A 22,639-nucleotide genomic window follows, 5' to 3' on the forward strand; every position below is an offset into this window, starting at 1 on the left:
TCAAGGATATACTGCCCCCGGTGGCCAATTAAGGCAGCAAAAAACTGGCACAGGATGTGGCTTCACATTGAATTGCTCGAGTAGACCACGTATTTAAGCTGTAAAAGGTTATTTGTTTTGTCTGTTATTAATTTGATGGCTACTTGAGCAGTTAATACCTTTACAAACACCTTTCCACTTGCAGGACTGAAAATGACATTACCGTGCCCAAGCCTCAGGTAATGACCAATTACTGGTCACCTTTTGGTCATGTGACATTCTACGGACATTAATTGCACATGAAAAAAAAAACAAGTTGTCAAATTATCTATAACGCATTTAATGTTTATTGCGGAAAATGACTGAGGAAACGACCCTTTAAATTCATTCGTTTAATCAATACTGTATGGAAAGTAGATGAATGGATGTTTTAATAAGTAAAACCATTATTTGGGATTGCATTTCAAGTATGATCATAATTATACAAGAATTCATAATTACGAGTGGTTCTATGAATGACTGAATTCAGTTATATTTTATAAAAAAAAATATTTCATATCATTTCATACATTTTAGTATAGTACTCGGAGGACTATATTAAGGTGTGGAGTGGACTGTGCTGGTTGCTATGGAAACCTCCCGGGCTCAATGCACCAAAAAGGTGATAAACTCATTAAAAATGAAGCCTGGATAGGTGAGGCTGCCCTTCAGCGAGGAGGATTCGGAAATATGTTGGACAGGAAGCAAAACAACATTGTTATAAATAATTCAAAAGGCAAACTTGCGTCTGAAGATGTTCACGCTTTTACCTCGGGCTGTAGTGCAATGTTCCACACAACACTTTCAGTAGGATGTACTTTAGTTTACTTTTATTTTTCAAAAAAAAGTCAAAACAGAAATCACATACCCAGTTCCAGTATTTCTAATTAGATGTATTATTGATATAAATGACATATGTGATGTACATACACTTCATGCAAAAAATTTGAAATGTTATTGTCAGGGTTAAGAAATCCAACAAAAACATTACAAATTTGGCTTGTTTGCATTTTGAATTAAGAAATTACAGAACCTACATTCCTTTTTAAGTTCTCTAATTTAATGACTAATTCAGCAAAATGTTTTGAAGTAAATGATTTGCTTGCTGACAGTGTTGCCATAGCTCTCAATCATTTACATTTTAAAGTTGTTCCAAAATAAACCAAATTTTTAGCCCCCCCCAAAAAAATACAAGCAGTTTTTTTCTTTTTTATACAATGTGATGCTTAATGACTCAAACACTTCCCTGTTTTCAGTCCATCTTAACACAACAACATGATAAAGAGTCTTTCAGAGTCCAAGCCAAAGCGTTAGGAAGATGACCAATTTTTGGAGATGCCAAGGTGAGCGAGATGATCGGTGAAAGTCTTGTGCTTGGGAAAATTACTGAAATTGGCCTCCTTGATGTGCAGCCAGTTTTTGGCCCGGCGCTCGGCGGCGTGTCCGACCTCCTGCTCCGCCGTCATGTAGGGTCGGCTGATCCAGTACTCGTTCTGGGCCTCGCGCTCCAGATGCTTCAGCATGTTGCGTTTCATCTGCCAGGTAACGGGCCGTGGTCGCCGGTACTTGCCGATCCACTGTTTGCCCGGGATGCCCTTCCGCAGGAGAGCCAGGGTGAGGAACATGGTGGCTGCTTGTTTTTCTGAAGGTGAGCACACACAGAAATGCACCTAATGTGTTTAGACTCAGAAGAACCCAAACCACTCAAGGTTGGACACTTAAGAACTATGTCTGAAATAGTATTTTACAAAACACCACAATTATATTTATTTCAAACGATCTCCAAGCTTCAATTGAATATGGGTGAAATATTCAGTCAAATGGTCTAAAAAAACGTTGAGGTGTTAGTAAAGTTAAGTTATTCACGCTTGGAATTGATTCGAAGATTTGTCAATTGGTGTCCCGCTTGCCTTTTCCTATGCAAGGATTTTCTAATTTATAATCTTCAAATGGCAACACACCCAAACTCAGAGCAAACTAAGCCAATTTTGATCTTACTTGTCTTGATTACAACTATTTAGAAAGTTCCCTGCTAAGTATGGTGCGAAGTGTGTCCACAATACAGTTAGTGTATTAATTTGTCCTTCATGTGTGTCATCGATTGACCTAATATCATTCCTTGTTCCCTTTCATCTAAAGATCCTTATAAATATATCGTATTTTGTTGCATAACCTAACGAGCCAAAATGCACTCGAAACAAAACATAACTGTTAAATATGTTCGATGACACAACGCGTTTCATCACGGAATGCTAACTAGCTAAGTAGTTGGCAAAAGGAAATGTCGGCCGGATTATAAAAAGTCGATTAAAATGACGAATGAAATCTGCTCACCTTACCACGTTTTTAGTAAGCGAAATGGGTTTAATTTAAGCGGCCAAACAAGAAAAGCTAAAATCAAGAAGGTTGAGAAAGGAAAACACAAAAAGCGAAAATGTGGTAATTCAGAGGTCAAGCGTCTACTTCCGGGTTGTTCAACGGCGTGGCAGAAAGCTCAAAATTGGTTCCAGTACATACTTAGCGTTATTACATTAAAGAAACTTGAAAATGGGCATGTTTTAAAGCTTATATTTTAGAATAAATTTAAAGTCGTTTTACATCGTCCAATAGGTCCTTAGTTGTAACTGTTTATTCATTTAGATGAGGCGTTCAGTGGTTAGGCCCACTTCCCTGTTTTGACATTCGATCTTGGAATCGCAGATTTAAAAAAAAAGACCAGATCAAATTAATCTCATTTCTTTAGGAGTGAAAGTTAAATCTTGCAGGAACTAATCTAGGAAACACAAAGTAAGACAAATAGAAGAGCGTTTTAAAACGACAAACCTAGAATGCTGCGTTTACGGCGAGTAAATCATCTCAGACAACGGTTCGATTTTGTTTTAGTATTAAAGCAAATGATTTAAAATAATGTTTCAATTTTACTCCGTATTTAAGTGTAAACTATGAAGTGTTTAAGAGCATTTAAGGACGCACTCGTTTAGCGACGTCACCACAGTATTTCCTGCGCGTCCTGCTGAGAGGTTCAAGGGTTTGCTACGCTTCCTTGTTTTGTCATTCAGGATTGAATTCTTCAACGGGCACGATGTACCCTTTTGATTTTTTTTCGGCCACGACTTGGACTTTAATTGCTTTGTTTTTAGCTTTGCTTCTTCTGTGAGTATGCTACTTATTTAAAATATATATTTTTTAAAAGTTTTTTTTTCATCTATACGCAATAAGTAATGTTTTTGTAGGTATGGTGTGTGGCCCTATGGACACTTCAAAAAGTTTGGAATCCCAGGACCGAGGCCACTTCCCTTTGTCGGAACGATGTTGATTTTTAGAAAAGTGGGTCAGAAATATGTCAATTTTTACAATTCACTGCGTTTTACTCGTGCAATCGCTTCACCTGATGACATCCTTTCTGGCTTAATTCCAAGTAGGGTTTACTTGCTGCTGACCGGGAGTGTCACACCAAGTATGGAGATGTGTGGGGGTAAGTGTTGTTACACAACTGCACTGATGCAACACATAAATGCTGCAAGGCAAATAAACTAATTGGATATAATCAGGATGACGACAATATGATCTTAGGATAGGAAACAAGGTGTTGTCCGTGCAGGTTGTTTGACGGCAGGACTCCGGTGTTGTTGGTGACGGATCCTGAGATCATCAAGGCGGTGATGGTGAAAGATTGCTACACCGTTTTTACCAACCGCAGGGTGAGCCACGTCCTGACCAAAAAAAAAAAAAAAAAAAAAAGATCAAGTATAACTTACAGTTAAAAACAAAACAAACAAAAAAATGCACAAGTTCAGTATTTTAAATGTATTCCGTATAATTGCATTTTCAGTGTTTTAAATTGATGTGGTCGAATTTAATTTTAGATTTTATTTAATTACATTTTTTTCCACAATCAAGACTTTAGAATCGAACTGCAAAAATGTAAAATACCACCGATCTGATCAGGACCAATCAAACATGACTAAATTACTGCAAATATTTGAAAAATATTAGAAAAATAATCCTGGGATAAACGAGGTACACTGTTGTATTCCAATTGCTATTCCATAGCTAGCTCTCTGATGATCAAAGTATATGGCTCCCACTAGTGGTAGGCAAAAGAATTACTGATTGAAATTACTATTTAATTTTTCTTTCTTTTATTTAATCAATGACTAAACTCATGTGCGTAGTATTGACGGTGTGGTTTCCTCTACAGGAAAACCTTGCTTTTGGAGCATTGGAAGACGCCATAACAGTTGTGAAAGACGAAAGATGGAAAAGGATTCGCAGCTCTGTGTCGCCATGTTTTACCAGCGGAAGACTGAAGCAGGTAGGTCTTCTTCGGTACAAGATATAAAATATTGAAAATAACTTCAGATTCGAATGTCTCAACCTTAAAGGGGAATTCAATTCAAGCTTTTCATTCCTAAAAACGCCCCTATATTTATTTATGTCAATAATTTGATTCTTAAGATACAGTTAAGGAAACCAGGAAAGGAAACCCGCATAATTTTTAGGATTTTTTTTCAAACTTTTGACTGATACTCCATATTAAAGACATTTTTTTATGTTTTAAGTGACTGGTATTGCATATCTGGACTCTTAAAAATGTCTTTCAGATTGAATGAAGTAATATTAACGAAAAGTAATGACATTTGTTTGTAAAATAACAAAAAAAAGTGATTAAAAATGTCAGAGAAAAAAAGTGAATCTGTATAACAAAAAGATTGAATGAGAATAAAGAATAAAACTATGAAATTGTAAAACTGCAGCATAATGCCATCAAAAATATTATTTTCCAAATTGTAATTAATAAGGATGATTTGTGTGTTTGAAGGTGTTCCCTCTGGTCCTTCGTTCCACGGAGCGACTGGTTGAGAGTCTGGCCAAAAAGGACCTAAGCGAACCCGTGGACATCAAACAGTATGAATCAAAAAATGTCATTCCTTTAGCCTAACACTTGAAGAAAATATATACTCTTAAAACAACATCAAATTATGTGCTTGGGATTGAAGAACTTATAAGTTTCTTTTTAGAGGTAATCAACACACGTAGTTTTACAAGCTTTTTATTAGAGATCATCGATATAATTTTTTTTCCCACACTGACACCAGTACGATTATTGACTGAGCTCACTGATACCAAGTACCGATACTATGAGTACTTACGGCACATAAAACTTCAATAAATACAATGACAAATCATTCTGAGGCACATGACATGTAGCACAAACATTTCAGTTTTGTTTTTTGCCTTAAGTATCGCTGATTAGTTTCGGCATTCTTTGGAAGTACCCGATTGTATTGGCCTGTTATCGGTATTCAGACCTCATTTTAATGTTTAATACAACTTTTTCAGAGAGCTGCCTGTATGAGTACTCAACCCTTGAATAGTCGTCATTATGATACCAAGTACCAATACCACTAGTACACAAAATGTAACTCAAATTGAATGACATTTTAATTAAATAAAGGCCTTGCGATTCCCATCTGGCAGTTTTTCTAAAAAAAAAAAAATAAGGAAATGAACGGTAATTTTCTTTGTTTTCAATTTGGAAACACTAGTATCGCTAACACTAGTATCGACATCTGTTGTGAGAACTGATACTGCCAAGTACTAGCTCGATACCGATGACACATCACTATTTTTTTTAACCTTAGTTTTTTATTTTTCCGGAGAAGTAACGTACAGCTTAATTTTTTACGTATTCGTAAATGTTTCCAGTAAAATTTGGTTTTGAAGTCGATGAAGGTTTCGTTGTGTGCTATAGATTCTTTGGGCCATACAGTTTGGACGTGGTGACCAGCGCCTCCTTCAGTGTGGACACGGACTCCATCAATCGGCCAGAAGACCCCCTCGTACTTCACCTCAAGAAGATTCTGAACTTTAAACTTTGGCCGATAATGATTCTGCGTATGTAGGATAAAAAGTGCCAACGATGGGCTCGCCAGGGTAGTATTTTAATATTTACCGCGTTCTGTTTTTTTTTCCAGTGCTTTTCCCCGGTTTGGGCAAACTGTGCAAGTTGCTGAACGTGGACTTTATGCCCAAAGCTAGCACCGGTTTTTTCTTCGACATCATTAAGAAGTTTAAAGACCAGCATCACACTGATCAGTTGGTAAATGTCACAGCATTTACGTAATCTTACATTTTTTTTCTCGTAAGATTACGACTTTATTCGAGTAAGTTAAAACACAATTGACGTAGCCTTACAATTACCGTATTTTCCGCACTATAAGGCGCACCTAAAAGCCTTTATTTAAAAAAAGCTGATGGTGTGCCTTATAATCAGGTGCGCCTTATATGTGGATCGATATTGAGATTGGAATTCGTAGTTGGGGAATGAACTGATAAAGTAAGCTTTTGTTTTTTTTTTTATTTTGTGTGTTTACAGTTGAACAAGGTTGGTCATATTGACATTGAGTTATTATGCTATTGAGAGTTAAGAGTTATTATTTGAGTTATTATTGTTATTACTTTGAGTATTACTATATTGTGATTGAAAAAGTTTTAAAATATGTCATTAATTGAGGGTGCGCTTTATAATCCGGTGCGCCTTATAGTGCGGAAAATGTTAGTTTCTTCTAATGTTACGACTTTATTCATGTAACTTTTAGCATAATTTAGATACTCATGTTTTCTTTATGACTTTATTGGAGTAGACACAATTTACATCGTCTTACAAATGTCCTTGTTACGTTTGTTACGACTTTTATTAGAGGAACTTTGAATACAGTTTTCGTCATCTTTGAATTTTTGGGGTGTAAATTTTTGACTATATTCATGTAAATTTACGTGAATGAACGAAATTTACATCGTCTTACTTTTTTTTTTTAGGCAACTTTACTCACAATTTACGTAATCGTTAAAAAAAATCTTGTAACAAATACGTCATTCAACAGACTTTAAATACAATTTATTGTAGCGTTATAATCTTAGTCTTTACCTTGTAACGTTCCGACTTTATTTGAGTAACATTAAAGACATTTTATGTTATTGCTTGTAAACCACGCATACAGCATTTTGCCACTCGTGCAAAATTTCTATTTCACAATTTGGCTCATTTTCTAATTGTCAATTTCTAAAACGTAGAATTAATCAGACTAAATCAACTTATTGCACTGTCCTATTTTATTGTCATAAATTTACACTGCTTTCTTTTACTGCCTTTTGTTGGAACATCACAAACATTTTCTCCCCACTGACATATACCCTACTATATAATGATGTAATCCAAAATGATTACAAAATTGAACTTTTGACCTGCCTGATAACAACTCTTATTGGCATAACAACGCACAGCAAAACTCACTTCGTCAGAGAGATATTGATAAATAATGCTAGATAATGTGTTTCTGCAGAGTCATGCAGACTTCCTGCAGGTGCTGATCCAGCACGAAATACCGGAGTCGGACATAAAAAGCGAACATGAACAGCCAAGTAAAGGTAGGGATCGATTAAAAATGCTCTTTACATTTTGGGTTTAAAACGGACTACCAAACAGAACTTTTGTTTCTTCTTTTGGTTGTAGGTTTGACGGAAAGGGAGATCCTTTCGCAAGCTTTTATTTTCATCTTCGGAGGCTTTGAGACCACTAGCGCTACTCTCTCATACATCCTGTACAACGTCGTCACCCACCCGGAAGCCATGAAAACCCTGCTGGAAGAGATTGACGCCCACGTTCCCAAAGATGTACGTTTTTTTTTTAAAACTTTTTCCCTGCCAAACATTATAAGGAAATCTCTAGCGGGCTAGTATATTTAGCATTTTCACTCACCTTTCAAGGCAAACAGAATATTGTGTCTTTGTAAATATGGGTGCTGCCTTAAGAAAGATCGACTTCCATTCTTCAGTTAGAATTGATGTGGGTAATAGCTGAAACACTGCCAATCAATGGTCACAGTTATCACTACACTTCTCAATCGGCTTATATTAGGTAAGCATTAGTCAAGGGTGGCAGCTACTCTCCATAAAAATACGTATTTGACGAGGATTTGATTATTTATGATTGTTATTACTATTTTAAAAGACGAGAATTCACGTCCATGACACTGAAAGAGTTTACTAATTTTATTGGCTTTGCACGTCATTTTTATCTCCTTCCGATTCACATTACAATTTCAACATATTCCAAAAATGGCTACCATAAGGGGCGCATCAAAACTGTTCAGTTGATGAGAAGTGTTTGTAGTTTAAATAAGGAATGACATTTTTAGTTTTTACTGCAGGCACTTTGATACACTTTAACCCTTGTGTGGTACTTTTTCCAATCCTTTAATCTTTACATCAAAAGCATTTCACATCAAAGGGAAAAAAAATAGTAAGGAGCTGGAATTTCACTCAGATGGTGACAACATGTCAAATGTTTTGGATTATTAACTCTTCCAGTGAAACAGTAATAATAATAAATAACATTGTAATTGTAATTGTCAAAATTACGTTTTTTATGGAGAGGAGCTGACACCCTTGACAAATGCTTACATAATATAATATAATATAATATAATATAATATAAGCCAAATGAGCACTGTAGTGTTACCATTGGATGGCAGTGTTTCCACACATACAACACAACTGTCACATACATGCAATTGTAACTAAAGAATGGAAGTCAATCTTTCAGTGGCAGTACCATATTTACATATACATAGTGTGCAATATTCTGTCGGTCTTGAAAGATGAGTGAAAATGCTAAATTTACAAGACACTTTAGAGGTTGCCTTTTCCGATAAAGTTTAGCGCTGAAAGAGTTCGGGAGTGTGTCATCCCTTGGCTAAAATACTATGAGAATGATGTGGATGAAAATGACCCCAAAAATGGTCAAAATCGAATATTTTGTTCAATCCTTTGATCTTTTCATTTCACATCTAAGGAAAAGCATTGGAAGAAAACACCAGGGAGCTGAAATTTCACCCAGATGATATTTCAAAGCTTGAAATTGCACGACCAACTTTTTTGCTATTGTGAAGTACTCTTTGACATGATGACCACACCCAATATTGTGCTGAGCATCATAATTAACATCTCTGCTTGACCTCCCCTAAGGGTTGTCCCATTTCATACGAGACACTGCAAAGTATGGAGTACCTGGACAACGTGATAAACGAGTCACTGCGCGTCATTCCGCCGGCGCCTCGGCTCGAGCGCATGTGCAAAAAGACCATCGAAATTGGGGGTCTCACCATCCCAGAAGGGACCCTGGTCACCGTCCCTGTGCCGTTGGTCCACACAGACCCTCGCTATTGGAAGGACCCCAATAGCTTCCGACCAGAGAGGTAAGCCAACGCTCTTTCGAGTTTTTCTCACTTTTAGGTCTCTTGTTATCAAAATTTGTCTTTGATAATGCCAAAATGAAACGCTCATACATCACCACATGCGTCACTAAGATGCTGGTCTGCTATTGGTCGGCGTCACGGTGTCACTAAGACGCCGATATGCTAAAGACTTGATCTGGTGCGAGTGCTTACAATATCGTATTTATTATGCATTTTAGTGCTTAATTCAAACTTGAATTGGTTAGCCATGGGTTCCAAGATTGCTCGTGATGTTAAAGGGAGTAATAGAGGATTATGATGGAAACAAAACTGGAGATTTTTAAGAAATAGGAAGAATAAAGTCAAAATTGACTGATATAAAAAAGTTGCTAATATACCTCACATTAAAGCGCCTGATGGTGACTTTGTGGATATGTTAATACTTTAGCAATTCACCCTTTGATGGTAAAATATTTAAAGAAAAATACATTATCACTCAAAACGTTTTCGAGACACTTTCTATATCAGTGTTTTTTTCATTATTTGACAATTTCCCGACTCCTAGATTTATATCTAATTCATTAAGATTCGAGTAACATTTTGACTGGATATTTTGGTATGTTTCTAGCTTCATGACGTGGACGTTGCATTACGATCTGCAATGAGGAGAATTGAATTTCTTGAGACCATTTGACGTTGTTTACAATTTTTTGACTGGCACTTTTCACATTTTCTATGAACAAAATCCACCAGCAGTAAACCATGTCATACCTCGAATTCAACTTGCTTGATCAGAGGTTTTCCGTTTTTGATAACGCCACGTTCCGCCTCCCTCTCGGCTCGACGTGGCAGGTTCAGCAAAGACAGCGGCGAAGAGGTGCACCCCTACGCCTACATGCCTTTTGGCCTGGGCCCTCGCAACTGCGTGGGGATGCGCTACGCTCTCCTCACAGTGAAGATGGTCCTGGTCCGCCTGCTGCAGAGCTACAACGTGGAGACATGCAAGGACACCGTTGTAAGACACGAACATGTCATCCTGATTGCGTAGCTTTTTCCCGCTCCTAACATCCCTCTCTTCCCTTTTAGATTCCTCTGGAGTTTGACTGGAAATTCCAGCCAGTTAAACCAATCAAATTAAAGTTTGTCCCCCGAGAGTAGGCGGCCAGAATGAGGAATTTAAACCCTGCAATAAATCACTCACTTAATACTTTCTTATATAAATAACAAATCAATGTTTTCTCGTAAACCACGCATAATCTACAATTTTTGTTGATTAATGGGGATAACGTATGCATGTTGCAGTACAGGTACCAGCCACAAGATGACGCCGACAGCTACATAAGAGGTTTTATTGTTGCGCTTGATTTTTGTACTGATGTATATACATTTTTAATTAAATATATAATTTTACCGTAAATGTATTTGCATGTTCTTGAGAGTGAGCAAAAACATTTTCTACCGGAATTATCTGAAGGTTTTCTACTCTGCTTCACAGAATTATCTCTAAGACCTCTGTACCCGACTGATAGCTCATTCTGGAACTGCTTTGGTTTGACACAAACTGCAGTTATTATAATTTGCACCTAATCTCATTCGGTGTTTACCGTTTTTAAGATTCTCCTTTATATACATAATACATAAGTATATGTATTTTCTATATACATATACAAAAACAGAACTAAAATAGCACCTGAGATTGAGAAAGAGATGGTGAAAAAAAGGACAAAGAAAAATGCATACCTGAAATTGAGCTTGGATTTCTCAAAGATTTACGTCTTGGCACTGAACGAGTTAAAGTTTTAAGACAGATGAAGAAAGAGTGAGTGAATACATAGAACTCCTGGCTGAGGCTGGACTGCAGGGTGGTCAGCGTCCTATCACATCTGTGGTTGAGAAAGAGACAAAAGAGAGCACAAATGCATACCGAGTACTGACCCGAGTTTCCAAAAAGACATAAACAAATATTCTGGACACTGAATGGGGTTTTCACGCACAGGTTATCCTAGCCTGCAGATACAAGATGCCCTGTGCCAGATGTGTCAAAGAGACCACAGAATGTTTCACAGCACCTACAAGCAGAGTCCTGGTTTCAGGTTTCTTGATAAGGGAATTCTGGGATGTGTTTCAAGACCATGTTTGCATTCTTCCTCTCATTGGCACTTGGCCAGGAAATGCAAGATAGAAGTTTTTCATTCCCTAATTAAAGATGTTTAAGTAAATTCAACTTCAGCAATTCTTTGTTTCACTTGTAGTGTATGTGACGGATGAAATTTAGACATGTTAATCAAACCGCCTTTTATAGTTGTAGGGAAGGCAATTATAAATGAGAATGACATCCACCTTTTGAAAATCATGTAAAGCATGATCCCATCCTTTGGACATGATTGGTAATTGCACTCTCATCCCCTGTATTAACCATTGTGTATTATATCTTCGGGTTAAATCCATTAGCTGGATTCGTTTTCCTGTTACACATATATACAATTCTGTTGTATTTCAATTGCAATGTAACTGTAGAACCACAGACGTGGTGTTAACTTCAAGTATAATAGACAAATGACAGACCAGAGAAAAATGTCACCCTCTAGCGGTGACGGAACGTTGGGTAAAATTACGACGGACTGGCGATTACAATTTCGTGTGACCCGACGATGACGGAAAGGGGGCGAGGCTCTGAGGAACAACAAAAAAATTCAAGTTGCCTAGTACCAACCTCTGCCTACTCGGGTGCACTAGTGAAACAATAAAACCCTGAGATAATATATTAAATAATTCTTGAAACAGCTTTTCACAGTCAAAGTCAACACACATACACACTTTTATCAACAAAAATGTATTTTTTTTTCATTTCCATACAAAACCACCACCGTGTGTTCCTAGCGGCGTTGTGACAACCGCATTAAAAAGCAACAAACCTGAATTTTTTCGTTTGAAAATAATGACCAAAATCTTCTTGAGGTCCTGAGTTTATCAAAGAAAAACAGACAAAAAAAAGTAGGAAAGGAAAATGGCATGCAGTGCCATAAGTCTCTGAGAATGAGACTGCGCTGTGCTCGGTGTAAAAAAAGAAAAAAAAAATACAGGGGGTCTTCGCTTTACGACATGGAGCCGTTCTTAAAACGCGGCGTAACCCCAATTTCAGTGTAAGTTGAAACACCGTACAAATAACTGAAAATAATAATAAAGATGACTATACATACTGTACTGTAAAGTATTGTACAGTTGTTCTGCCCCTTTTTGCCATTTTGTTGGATAAACTTTGTTCTTGCACCGCTTTTTATTTCGTAAAGAACTTTTGTTTTGAAAAGCCGACCAACCGGAAAAAGCGCGGCGGCCATTTTCGCCCCATTACACAAACCGTGCGGATTGAGGCAGGGTCCATCTCAACCATCGCTTTTATTAAATCAACAAAACCCAAAAACAGAAAATAGCACTCGATCGGTCTCTCTTGCACGCAACAAATTGTTCGTTGGCTTTTCGCTGCTTTTAGACCGCTAAATATCTAATTTGACTTCCATGATGATGGCCAGTTGTTTGCTGCGCGCGTTCGTAACCTCGAGACATCGTAAGTGGAGACCGTCGTAACCCGAGGACCCCCTGTATCGTAAAGGAAGTTGGGGTTGCTCTTCCTGGCGAGCCAGCTCGAAGGCACCACGGCAGGTTGTCGCTACTAAAAAAACAAGTCACTCCCCTTTGAAGTTGAAAAAAACGAACCCGTGAAGGGTTCAGTCTTTAAAAAAATCAAATCAACGAGGTCCACATGGGGACGTTTGGCTCGGATTACCTGCAACTGGCAGAAGCACCATTCAACCTGGTTGGTTGAGTCCTTATGCGGCTGGTGAGGGTTAAAACACGGATATTGATGTTTGCTGACATTGGGCGGTACTCCCAGGTGGCGAAAAAGTGATTGACCTACCCTGACCTGCGCTGAAACCACCACGGTTCATAACAGAGCCAGAAAAATTCCAGCCACCCGGAAGTACACGTGACGTCGCGGTGAAATGTCTTAAGGTGGAGCTCGATGATCTACCGCCGCGGCTGGTGGCGGGAGGAGGACGAAGATGAGGGTGGCGCCATTGGCGCCACGGCCGCCAGCGAGGCGGAGGCCACGGCGTCCTCGCCCTCCTCCGGCTCGCCGCAGGCGTGGAGCTCCTGGCTGACGCTGGACTGCAGGGCGGCCGGCGTCAGCCACTCTTTGGGCAGGCAGCTCTGCAGGAAGGGCACGCACGAGCTGAAGTAGGCCAGCCGGTTCACCCAGCGCGGGATCTCGCGCCCGCACAGGATCTGAACCACGACGAGGAAAAGACTAGCTGAGTATAGCGCAAAAACTGCATTTTGAAAGTGTTTCCAAATAGAAATGATGGACACAGAATCTTGATGTAGCCTCACCAGGGTCAACTCCATTTTTTTCTATAATGTTTGATACACACTCACCATACTAAACATTGCATTCTGAATAATATTGCATTTGTGGAATATGCATTAGGCAGCAAAATATATATACAGATCTAATGTAATGCTTTTTAATTCCGCGACAGGTTTATGTCAGTTTTCTTTTCGAATTAAGAGTAAATTAATACCATATATATATATATATATATATATATATATATATATATATATATATATAGAAAGTTAGGGTTATGTCAGTTTTCTTTTCGAATTAAGAGTAAATTAATTGGAACATAAAAGCACATTTCAGCCAGGTTGTGTGTGTGTGTATATATATATATATATATATATATATATATATATATATATATATATATATATATGTGCGTGTGTGTGTGTGTGTGTGTGTGTGTGTGTGTGCGTGCATGCACATTAAGTGCGTAGACCTACGCGGTAAGTGTATTTGTTGAATACTTATGAAATTTATATTAATTTATATTACGTGTAGATAAAATTGAAAGAGATGAGCACCGGCAAAGTCTCATCTGTCGACTTTGAAAGCAACACATTTTCTATTTTTTTTTTTCATTTCGAAGTGCACTTAAAGGCAACGCATTCACACCGACTTGCGTCACTGCTTTCAAAGAATGTTGGAGAAAAGGCTCACGATTGCCTGACTTCTTCATTACCACAAAGGAAGCATCCAAGCGTGTGTGTGTCTGTGTGTGTGTGTGTGTGTGTGTGTCTGTGTGTATGCGCATGCTTGGGCTTGTATCGTTACACTTTAATCCCCATCTCAATGTTGGGACTAACTGTAAGACTCCCTGCTCATTAGTCGGAGCAGGATAAGCCGATTTAGACCTCACACACATTTGCACACACACATTGGACTCTTCAGTTGCTGCATTGGAAAAATGAAGCAATCGTTTGCCTCGCTTCCAATATTCTTTTGAAGCATCATTAATGTCAATTGACATAGATGTTCCATTATGTTGCCTTTAAGTACGCTTGGTAAAAAAGGAATTTGACAGATGAAAAGTGGATAAACATGATACTTCAAATGTCCTGACCCCCCCCCCCCCCGTGACTCAGACATCCGTGCTGCGCAGCATCAATTACAAATTGAAGATTGAATAAAAATTTGAAAAATGGAATCTAGCTTCTAACATTTCCATGATTTCCAGGGGGAAAATTGGATTTAAATCTAAAAGGGATTAAGTTCAATCTCACTGCATTAACCAAACAAGCGGCGCTTTTTTCTTATGGTCACGTACTAATTACATGGCATGCAAAAAAACAACACGCTTTGTGTGTGTGTGTGTGTTGGTTTTTGTCACAGTGTGGGGACCAAATCCCGGATTCCACTGCCATTGAGAGATCCTCTTGAATTTATGGGGACCTTATGAATTTATGGGGATTTCGTAGGCGTCGCAAATTCATATCTTTTTTTTTTGAGGGTATAGACTTGCTTTTAGAGTATAGGTTTATATGAGTAAGGTTGAGGCAATCTGTTCAAATATTTGAGGTTAGGGGTATGGGCTAAGACAAGCATTGTCAAACTACAGCCTGGGGGCCATATGCGGCCCGTTAAGTTTTTTAATCGGGCCCGCCAAACGTGAAGAAAGTATGAGTGAGGAGGAAGGTGAAAATCTTAATATCCTTAAGGATAGCGAAAGTATCGGTGCTTTAAAATAGTAACTGTTAGCAATCAAAAAATTTGGCTGATTTTCTATTAATCACTGTTGTAATTCTTTTGTTGATTTTCTATTCAAATTACAAGCACATGTTTTCTACATCTCCCGCATTTGTTCTCTTTTGAGGTGGATTAGCAAAACACCCCAACCCATCTGGCTCCTGGTCCAGCCCTTTTTAGAAGCCTTTATGGCCTTTGAGTCAATAAGTTTGCCCAGCTCTGGACTTGGAAATGCATTTATGTCAACGGATGTCCTCACAAGTATAGGCATACAAACACGTGCAGCTATCTTACCTCTGACAAGGCCGAGGAGAAGTGGTTACAGTTTTTGTGCATGAGGTGGTAAGCGTTGCCTTTGTACTCCTTGCCCATTTCCTCCATGATGCGCTCCACGTCGTCCTCGGTGAAGTCGGTGCTGCCCAGGACGATGGCTTCTCTGCACACGTCATCATTTAACCCTTGTGAGGTCTTTTGTCAATTCTTTTGATCTTAACATTAAAGTAGGGCTGCACAATTAATCGGGTTGTAATCACGATATTGGCTGCCACGATTAATTAAGCCGATCCACGGCGATATTAACATTTGAAAAAAATCGAGCACTTTTTTTTTTTATTACAAATCCAATCAAGCACTTTGTATCCTGCCACCAGGGGGCAATGTTTCCCACATGTTTGCATGACAACGTAGGTTTTCACCCCTATTGTGTACCAGTACTTCTCAAATAGTGGGGCGGCGCGAGGTGATGCCATGGGGGGCGTGGATGATCCCAGGAAAAAGGCTTTGTTTTTGTCATGTGGAATGTAATTGCAAAAAAGTAATAATTTTCATCATTTTCTTTTAGTTTCAGGCACTTTGGCGCACTTGCTTCTTTTTTTTCCATTTTAGACTAAGCTGTAACCCGTATAAACGCGATAAAAGTAATTAACGGTTGTTGAAAGTTGATTTAGATACATGTGTAGGTATACTTAAAAAAATTTCATCAATAATAATCTTATTTACAGTCAGTGCATTGACTGGGGGGGGGGGGGGGCGCAAAACGTTTTCTCTTTTCTAGGGGCGACCTAGTAAAATATAGTTGAGAAACACTGCTGTATACAGTGGACCCCCGTTTTACAAGAATGATCCGTTCCGCGGTTGGGCTCGTACGGTGAATTCATTGTATGGCGGGCAATCCAATCAAGTCAGAAAAGTATAAAGCAAAAAAAAAAATCCAAATTGTGACCATATATATATATATATATATATATATATATATATATATATATATATATATATATATATATATATATATAATGCATAATTGCTGACAGAACTACTCAGCCACAAAGGTACTTATTTTTTGCTTATTATGCTCATTGTTTTTTTTTTCTTTTATTTCTTTTATTTCATCACAATGCAATAAATTTGCATTTTGAGTGACTCAAATGTAGTGGTTTGACAGATTCATAATTCCATATTGTTATTGGTTCGATACAAAAATGTTTTGTAGCTTCTGTGGCTTAGTAGGCAGCAAAGATGCGTGTCTGTCCATCAAGCACCTCAGGGCACATCAATTAGAGCAGAAGTAATGGGACATACACGCACATACACGCACACACACAAACAATGTGGGCTGATAATGGGACAGAAAAAAAAATACTGTTTAACCACTTACTTGAATTTAAAAGTGTCACCAAGCTCTGTGGCGTCACCTGGTGTGATCTCAAAGATCCCTGAGAAGGGGTATGGGTGTCCCCCATAGGCGAATTCTATTAAAAAAAGAAAGATATTTAGAAAGGCTTTCAGTGGCGAGGAATGGCGTCATGAGATGAGCTCACCTCGGCCGTAGATCTCGATCCCTGAGTGGAAGACGCCAATGCCGAGTGTGCTGGTAAATTCGTTGATCCAATACTGAGGAAGTTTGAAAACAAAAAAAAGTTTAGACAAAATCCTTATGCTGCAGATTGCTAAATAAATAAATATGCAGTAGTTTTATTGCCAACCTAGGAAAAACCAGTGAATAAATTATAATGTCCTTCCGCAAAAAAGAAGATTAAGCCAGTTGGTCCTATTCATCAACATATCATAATGTTGAGTCAAAACGTGGACAATTTTTGTATAAAAAAAAAAAACCTGAAAAATAAAGAAGAATAAATAAAGGAAACCAAACAGTAGTTGTAAAAAAAATCACGCCAAAATCATTTTTATTTTTAACTCTTTCACTTCCAATCCCATATAAATATGGGGTATAATTTTTTAAGTTTTGCAAGTTAGCTAGCTAGCAAGTACTTCTGCTAGCTTGTTAGCTAGCTGATACTTGTGATGACCCTTGTGTAAAGTTGTTTTTTTTTTTTTATTTGTAACAGGCAGTTAGATAGCTAATACTTGTGACGAGCCTGTGACGTAGCTAGCTAGCTAAATACATGTGCTAGCTAGCGTAAACTGACGTGACTTTACACAACAGAAAACAAATATGCTGACTAATACGTTACATAAAATGTATTACCATGATGTCCAGGAATTTACTTTTTGACATTTACACACAATAAGAAATGTTTGGGGTGAAATGCAAATTGTAACAGGAAATTATTGGCTAGTAAGTATTGGCCAGAGTAGCTTTATTTTTAGAGTAGCAGAAATACTTTCACTTATGACTTTACAGTAGAAGAAATACTTTCACTTATGACTTTACAGTAGAAGAAATACACTTTCACTTATGACTTCACATTTACGTCTCATAATCTCAAATATAGATGAAAAATATGATGTGCTTGAGCTAATAACAAAACCAATATTGACCCAGATGGCACCAAAGTACAGTTGTACTTCTACTTATGAAATCAATTCATTCCGGAAGTAATTTTGTAATATGAATATTTTACAAGTAGAGCTACTTTTTACATGTAAATAACCTAATCTGTTCTAAGGCTCAAAAATGCTCCTAAACCCATTAAATGAATATTTTTTTAAATGATAACAATATGAATGCAGTTCACTTGTTTGCCTTGAGATGGTGTGTTGGTGATTAATGCAGACACACCTTTTAGAACATTTAATTTGTATGTTTTGATCATACATCTCCAGTGATCCAGTGACTATTTTGAACATGTAAGTTTACTTTAGTTTGGTGTCATGCGAGGTGTTTCCTGTGTGATGTCATTGCTAAAGTGCTGAACACGCGCTAACAAAGGAAATGTCAGACGCGACAGCCCAAAGTGGTATGTTACCACTGTTTTTATGTGAATAAGTACAATTTTAGCCGAAGCTAATGTTAATTTTATACTTGTGAGTTCTACGGTGTAAATTCTTGGAAGTGTGGATGAAATGAGTAAAGATGAACAGTGGAAGACCAAAGTAAAGATCAATGCATATAACCATTGTCTCGTTTGTGGGAAAGCCAGCATATTAATAAATTATAAAAATGCATCACAAACTGTAACAAATACAGTAGACATCACACCTTGTGATAACGTATTACATTACAGTCATGTTGGCGCAAGCGCAGGTGTCTCGTGTCTCATATTATACGCCAACAATGTCGCCTCTCGTATCTTGAATTTTCTCTCCTTAATAGAAACAATATTTTTCCGCTAAGGTGTTTTGTAATCTGAATGAAAGAGGTCTTTGTAAGTAGAGATATCACTGTAATACTTTTATTATTTTGGGCTTGTCACAGCGACTAGGCAAGATAGCCAGCAAAAAACAACCAACTCATTATATATATATATATATATATATATATATATATATATATATATATATGTACATATAAAAGCTGAATTGCAAAAACTGTATAATGGAGTTCATTGTATCTTAACAGCCATGATAAACGATTGATCCTCAAGATGCTCATCAAATTTGTTTATTAAAGTTTAATTCCTCTTCAAGCTTTTCTTGAAAATATTCACATGATTTCAGCAGCCATCATGTGAAAATTCTTTGAACAAAAAAAATGAAAAGCACAATGTGATTTCCTCTCTGTGCAGAGAAAAAAAGACAGGAGACAAATAGAGCATAGCAGCTGCTTAAATGATGATCCCACGCTTGAAATTTCAAACCATTTAATATGAACCCATTTGAATGTAGCTCACTTGTAGCCCAGGTGACACGACGAGTCAACAAAAACGCATGCTGCTTGTATCCTCACACTTGTGGTGACATAAGACTCTTATCTTAGAGCCTGTTAAAACCTGCCGCCTGCATGGTGCAATGCATGTGTGGGTGTGTATGCACCTGTGCGCGTGTCTTTTAGTATTTTTAAAACTCTTTCACAAAGAAATCCTTCAATATTAAATAGCAAGTATCAGTATCGGGCCTTATTTCAAGGTATACGTACTTATGATGGAAGTCGATACTAATATCTGCTGCTTTCAAAAGAACATTGCAATTAATTTCAGAACAAAATTCTGTTTATATATATATATATATTATATATATATATATATATATATATATATATATATATATATATATATACAGATAGATATGTATGTAGATTTATATACACATAATGTATAAACACTCATGAATCAAATTGTATTTACTCTTTGTGACATTTTAAATTTTTGTAATATGAGATGGGGATGCTGCACCAAAGCACTCTCAGGGCTAAACAGGAAATGCACTTAGCCGAGACAGGAGCAGGCCGGCGGCGGGGGATGGACACGCTTTACGGTGGACTCTGTGATCATCCAGAAAGTCATGTGACACTATTGATCCTCAAATGGAAAGATGAATGAGCCATTTTGAGTTTTTCCCTGGATGCATCGCAATGCACAATCGGGTCTCATCTAAAGTGAGTTCCGCAGAAGAACTAGTGTCCAAATTTCACATTGTATCATTCAAACGAATAGTACTATGAATTCCATTCAAAAATGTATTTACACTGCACTAGACTACGTTCAAAATCCATCCTTGAATAAAAGTTCAAGGAGCATTCCATAATCATGAGCATTTAAAAATGAAAAGTGTGGCACTCATACTTCATGTCACATTTCTCCACGAGACTAAATTGTGTAATGGTGACAACAACAACCCTGTCAGCAGATGAAATCGTAGACACAAGGGCAGTGTGACCATTCCGAGTCCTTGCAACACAAAGAACACTCGCCTGCTGCGCAAAAGTCCACCGGTGGGTCAATCAATGATTCATCAATACTTGAGGAGAGTCTGACTCCACCCCCCACCCCCCCACCCCTTTTGCATGATGATAAGGCGGTGACTCTGCCAGCATCACCCGATCGTAAAGACGCTTCTGCTATGAGGAAACACTTGTGGTTTACTAATGCAGCTGTTTGAGATCGAAAGCACCGTTCGCGCATTCTCGTGTCTTTTTCGGGACACAGACAAACCTGCATAATATAGACACTTAGGTAATTGTCATTACTCTCACAAAGAAGAAAAATGTACGCGCCCGTAAGTGAAGTTGTATGTATCTATGCCGGTTATGTTAGCCAGGCAAAATAGTTTGACAATAAACATTCTTATTTCTCTAGCAGGAGGTTCAATTGCATGGTTTGTTCAACAAAAAAAACAGCCAACCAACAAGAGAGATGTACTTTTGATAGTATATAAATATAAGATTAAAATTTGGCTTAATGAAGACCTTTTCTGTCTGACACAAGAAAAAAAATACTTGCTTGTGATTTGCGTTAATGTGATGTAGTTCTGAGGTTTTAGTCAGGATTTTTTTCTTGCTCTCTGTACTTATTAAAAATTCAATAATTTATCTATAATTCATTTGATAACTAAATTAATAAACACTAAATAAAGCTACAGAAAATGTAATCACAGCAAATGTCATATACTGATATATATAGTGACTCCTTTGCAGAATACTGCATGCCTTTATTTTGGAAAGATATATCTTCTGGAATTGCTGATTTAAATGTAACTACTACTACTGTAGTGTAGTTCCAAAGTTTGTTAAATTATATTGCATCACATTGTTTTAAGTTTTGGTCCTACCCAGAATGCTTTGCGTTGGTTAGTCAATACTTAGTTGAAAAATTTAAAGGAACATCATTGAAAAAAGGTTGAGAAGAACCGTGTTGGAGGTTGGTGACAGGAAGAGTACATTTTGCTTTTCAAAATAAGAGCATCTTAATGGGAACAAGAAACAACTTGCGTACTTTGACTTTTTTTTAATGATGTAAATATTACAACTAGTGTTCAGTCCCCATAAATGTAAATAAAATGTATATTTAATATTACTGACGTATGTTAGGGTGATTTTTTTTTTCCACAATGCTGTATGCTTTTATTTTGTTATGTCTCATAAGGATGCACACTGACATTAATGACGCAATTTTTCTTTCTTTTTTTTTGGGGGGGGGGGGCTGAAAAATATCACTGAAAAATTATTGAAAATGCAAAGATTGAGAAACAGTGGGGCCGTTTCCAAAACTGATACGCTTGCAGGGGTTCCGATTGAAACACGTCTTTTGTCGTCTAATTTTTTTGTCTTTTGGTAAAGAACCCAAATCATGAGTACATACATTTCTATGTTCACGGAGAAGTTTGAAGCAGTTCCAAGAAAGGTTTCTGAAAGAACTATTTCCTGTCTTTGAAGGGTGATAGCTCTCCAAAAGATCGTGATAAGAATGATTGTAGTTAATTGATATTAATGCCGACTGGAGTTAAAATGAATAATCGGGAGCACTCGTTAATAAAACAGATTATTTTCATGAGTAAACGATTAATAACTTAATATAGAAACGTACTTTTCCTTACCATATCGTAAACATTGAGGATGATCGGCTCGTTTGCCATCACACGATGCAGTGTTGTCCTCCTCCAGTGGTGGTGCGTCTTCGGCGGAGTCCTCGTCCTCCTCCGCTCGCCCCCGACTCCTTCCTTCTTCCTGCCAGGCTCCAAAAATACCCCGTGAACCCTCCCCTCGTCAAACTTGAACACTTTCACCACAAAGGGTCAGAAAGAGGGAAACGCTTCATCGGCTGGGTAGCGTCAAACATCTGACGGCCGTCCAGGCTTTTGTCAGGTCCGGAGATGAAACACAAGAGGAAAAAAAAACGCCCTGATAACGTAAAATCGGTGACGACAAAAAGGGGTTTACTTCAAACGTGTTCTGGATCCAGGGGGGGGAAGGGGGGTTTTGTGAGGTAGAAAAAAAAACGGCAGATAAAAAGATTCGTAAAATGACGTAATGTTGTGGCACAGAAGCGAAAGCTCCCCCGGCTAGCTAACAGGGAGACGGAGAACGAAACAGGAAGGAGTCCGTGGGAAGGGAAAAAATTGGACTGTGAGCGACAGTGGGCTAGAAGGCGAGCCGAGCGCACGATGGAGCCAGCTCAGCACT

General features: G+C 37.9%; 3 protein-coding genes across 5 annotated transcripts; 1 reads left to right on the forward strand and 2 right to left on the reverse strand.

The window, feature by feature from the left end:
- Positions 1-826: 826 nt before the first annotated feature.
- Positions 827-3,375, reverse strand: mrpl57 (mitochondrial ribosomal protein L57). Of its 2 annotated transcripts, none has more exons than XM_088422090.1 (2): positions 2,358-3,375; positions 827-1,660 (listed from the first exon to the last, which is right to left on the reverse strand). In XM_088422090.1, the coding sequence occupies exon 2, from the start codon at positions 1,641-1,643 to the stop codon at positions 1,329-1,331; it is 315 nt and encodes a 104-aa protein (XP_088278216.1). In that variant the 5' UTR covers positions 1,644-1,660; positions 2,358-3,375; the 3' UTR covers positions 827-1,328. The 2 variants fall into 2 exon arrangements, with proteins under 2 accessions (XP_088278216.1, XP_088278215.1); XM_088422089.1 differs by having other exon boundaries at positions 2,353-3,363.
- Positions 3,006-10,674, forward strand: LOC148419934 (cytochrome P450 3A30-like). Its single transcript, XM_088422085.1, has 13 exons — positions 3,006-3,171; positions 3,252-3,345; positions 3,441-3,493; positions 3,620-3,719; positions 4,220-4,333; positions 4,841-4,926; positions 5,774-5,916; positions 5,997-6,121; positions 7,365-7,449; positions 7,535-7,695; positions 9,049-9,278; positions 10,110-10,272; positions 10,344-10,674. The coding sequence occupies exons 1-13, from the start codon at positions 3,101-3,103 to the stop codon at positions 10,413-10,415; spliced, it is 1,497 nt and encodes a 498-aa protein (XP_088278211.1). The 5' UTR covers positions 3,006-3,100; the 3' UTR covers positions 10,416-10,674.
- Positions 3,407-22,622, reverse strand: desi2 (desumoylating isopeptidase 2). Of its 2 annotated transcripts, none has more exons than XM_088422088.1 (8): positions 22,054-22,622; positions 17,160-17,232; positions 16,997-17,090; positions 15,637-15,778; positions 13,174-13,541; positions 10,998-11,140; positions 10,029-10,241; positions 3,407-3,731 (listed from the first exon to the last, which is right to left on the reverse strand). In XM_088422088.1, exons 1-5 carry the CDS (start codon positions 22,090-22,092, stop codon positions 13,284-13,286), a joined length of 606 nt encoding a protein of 201 aa, XP_088278214.1. In that variant the 5' UTR covers positions 22,093-22,622; the 3' UTR covers positions 3,407-3,731; positions 10,029-10,241; positions 10,998-11,140; positions 13,174-13,283. The 2 variants fall into 2 exon arrangements, with proteins under 2 accessions (XP_088278214.1, XP_088278213.1); XM_088422087.1 differs by having other exon boundaries at positions 11,252-13,541; positions 22,054-22,621.
- Between the last annotated feature and the right edge of the window lie 17 nt (positions 22,623-22,639).

Source organism: Hippichthys cyanospilos, chromosome 8, assembly GCF_059441005.1.
Source record: "Hippichthys cyanospilos isolate Australia breed blue-spotted pipefish chromosome 8, RoL_Hcya_1.0, whole genome shotgun sequence".
Lineage (NCBI taxonomy): Eukaryota > Metazoa > Chordata > Actinopteri > Syngnathiformes > Syngnathidae > Hippichthys > Hippichthys cyanospilos.

What these genes read in the sequence shown, in the direction of transcription:
- mrpl57 (XM_088422090.1), bottom strand. Translation starts at nt 1,643, where the DNA reads ATGTTCCTCACCCTGGCTCTCCTGCGGAAGGGCATCCCGGGCAAACAG.
- LOC148419934 (XM_088422085.1), top strand. Translation starts at nt 3,101, where the DNA reads ATGTACCCTTTTGATTTTTTTTCGGCCACGACTTGGACTTTAATTGCT. An exon ending in GAACCCGTGGACATCAAACA is followed by an intron (nt 4,927 to 5,773) that starts GTATGAATCAAA and finishes TGTGTGCTATAG; the next exon opens with ATTCTTTGGGCCATACAGTT. An exon ending in ACGCCCACGTTCCCAAAGAT is followed by an intron (nt 7,696 to 9,048) that starts GTACGTTTTTTT and finishes ACCTCCCCTAAG; the next exon opens with GGTTGTCCCATTTCATACGA.
- desi2 (XM_088422088.1), bottom strand. Translation starts at nt 22,092, where the DNA reads ATGGCAAACGAGCCGATCATCCTCAATGTTTACGATATG. An exon ending in GGTGACACTTTTAAATTCAA is followed by an intron (nt 15,779 to 16,996) that starts GTAAGTGGTTAA and finishes TGACGTGTGCAG; the next exon opens with AGAAGCCATCGTCCTGGGCA. An exon ending in TCTCCTCGGCCTTGTCAGAG is followed by an intron (nt 13,542 to 15,636) that starts GTAAGATAGCTG and finishes GTCGTGGTTCAG; the next exon opens with ATCCTGTGCGGGCGCGAGAT.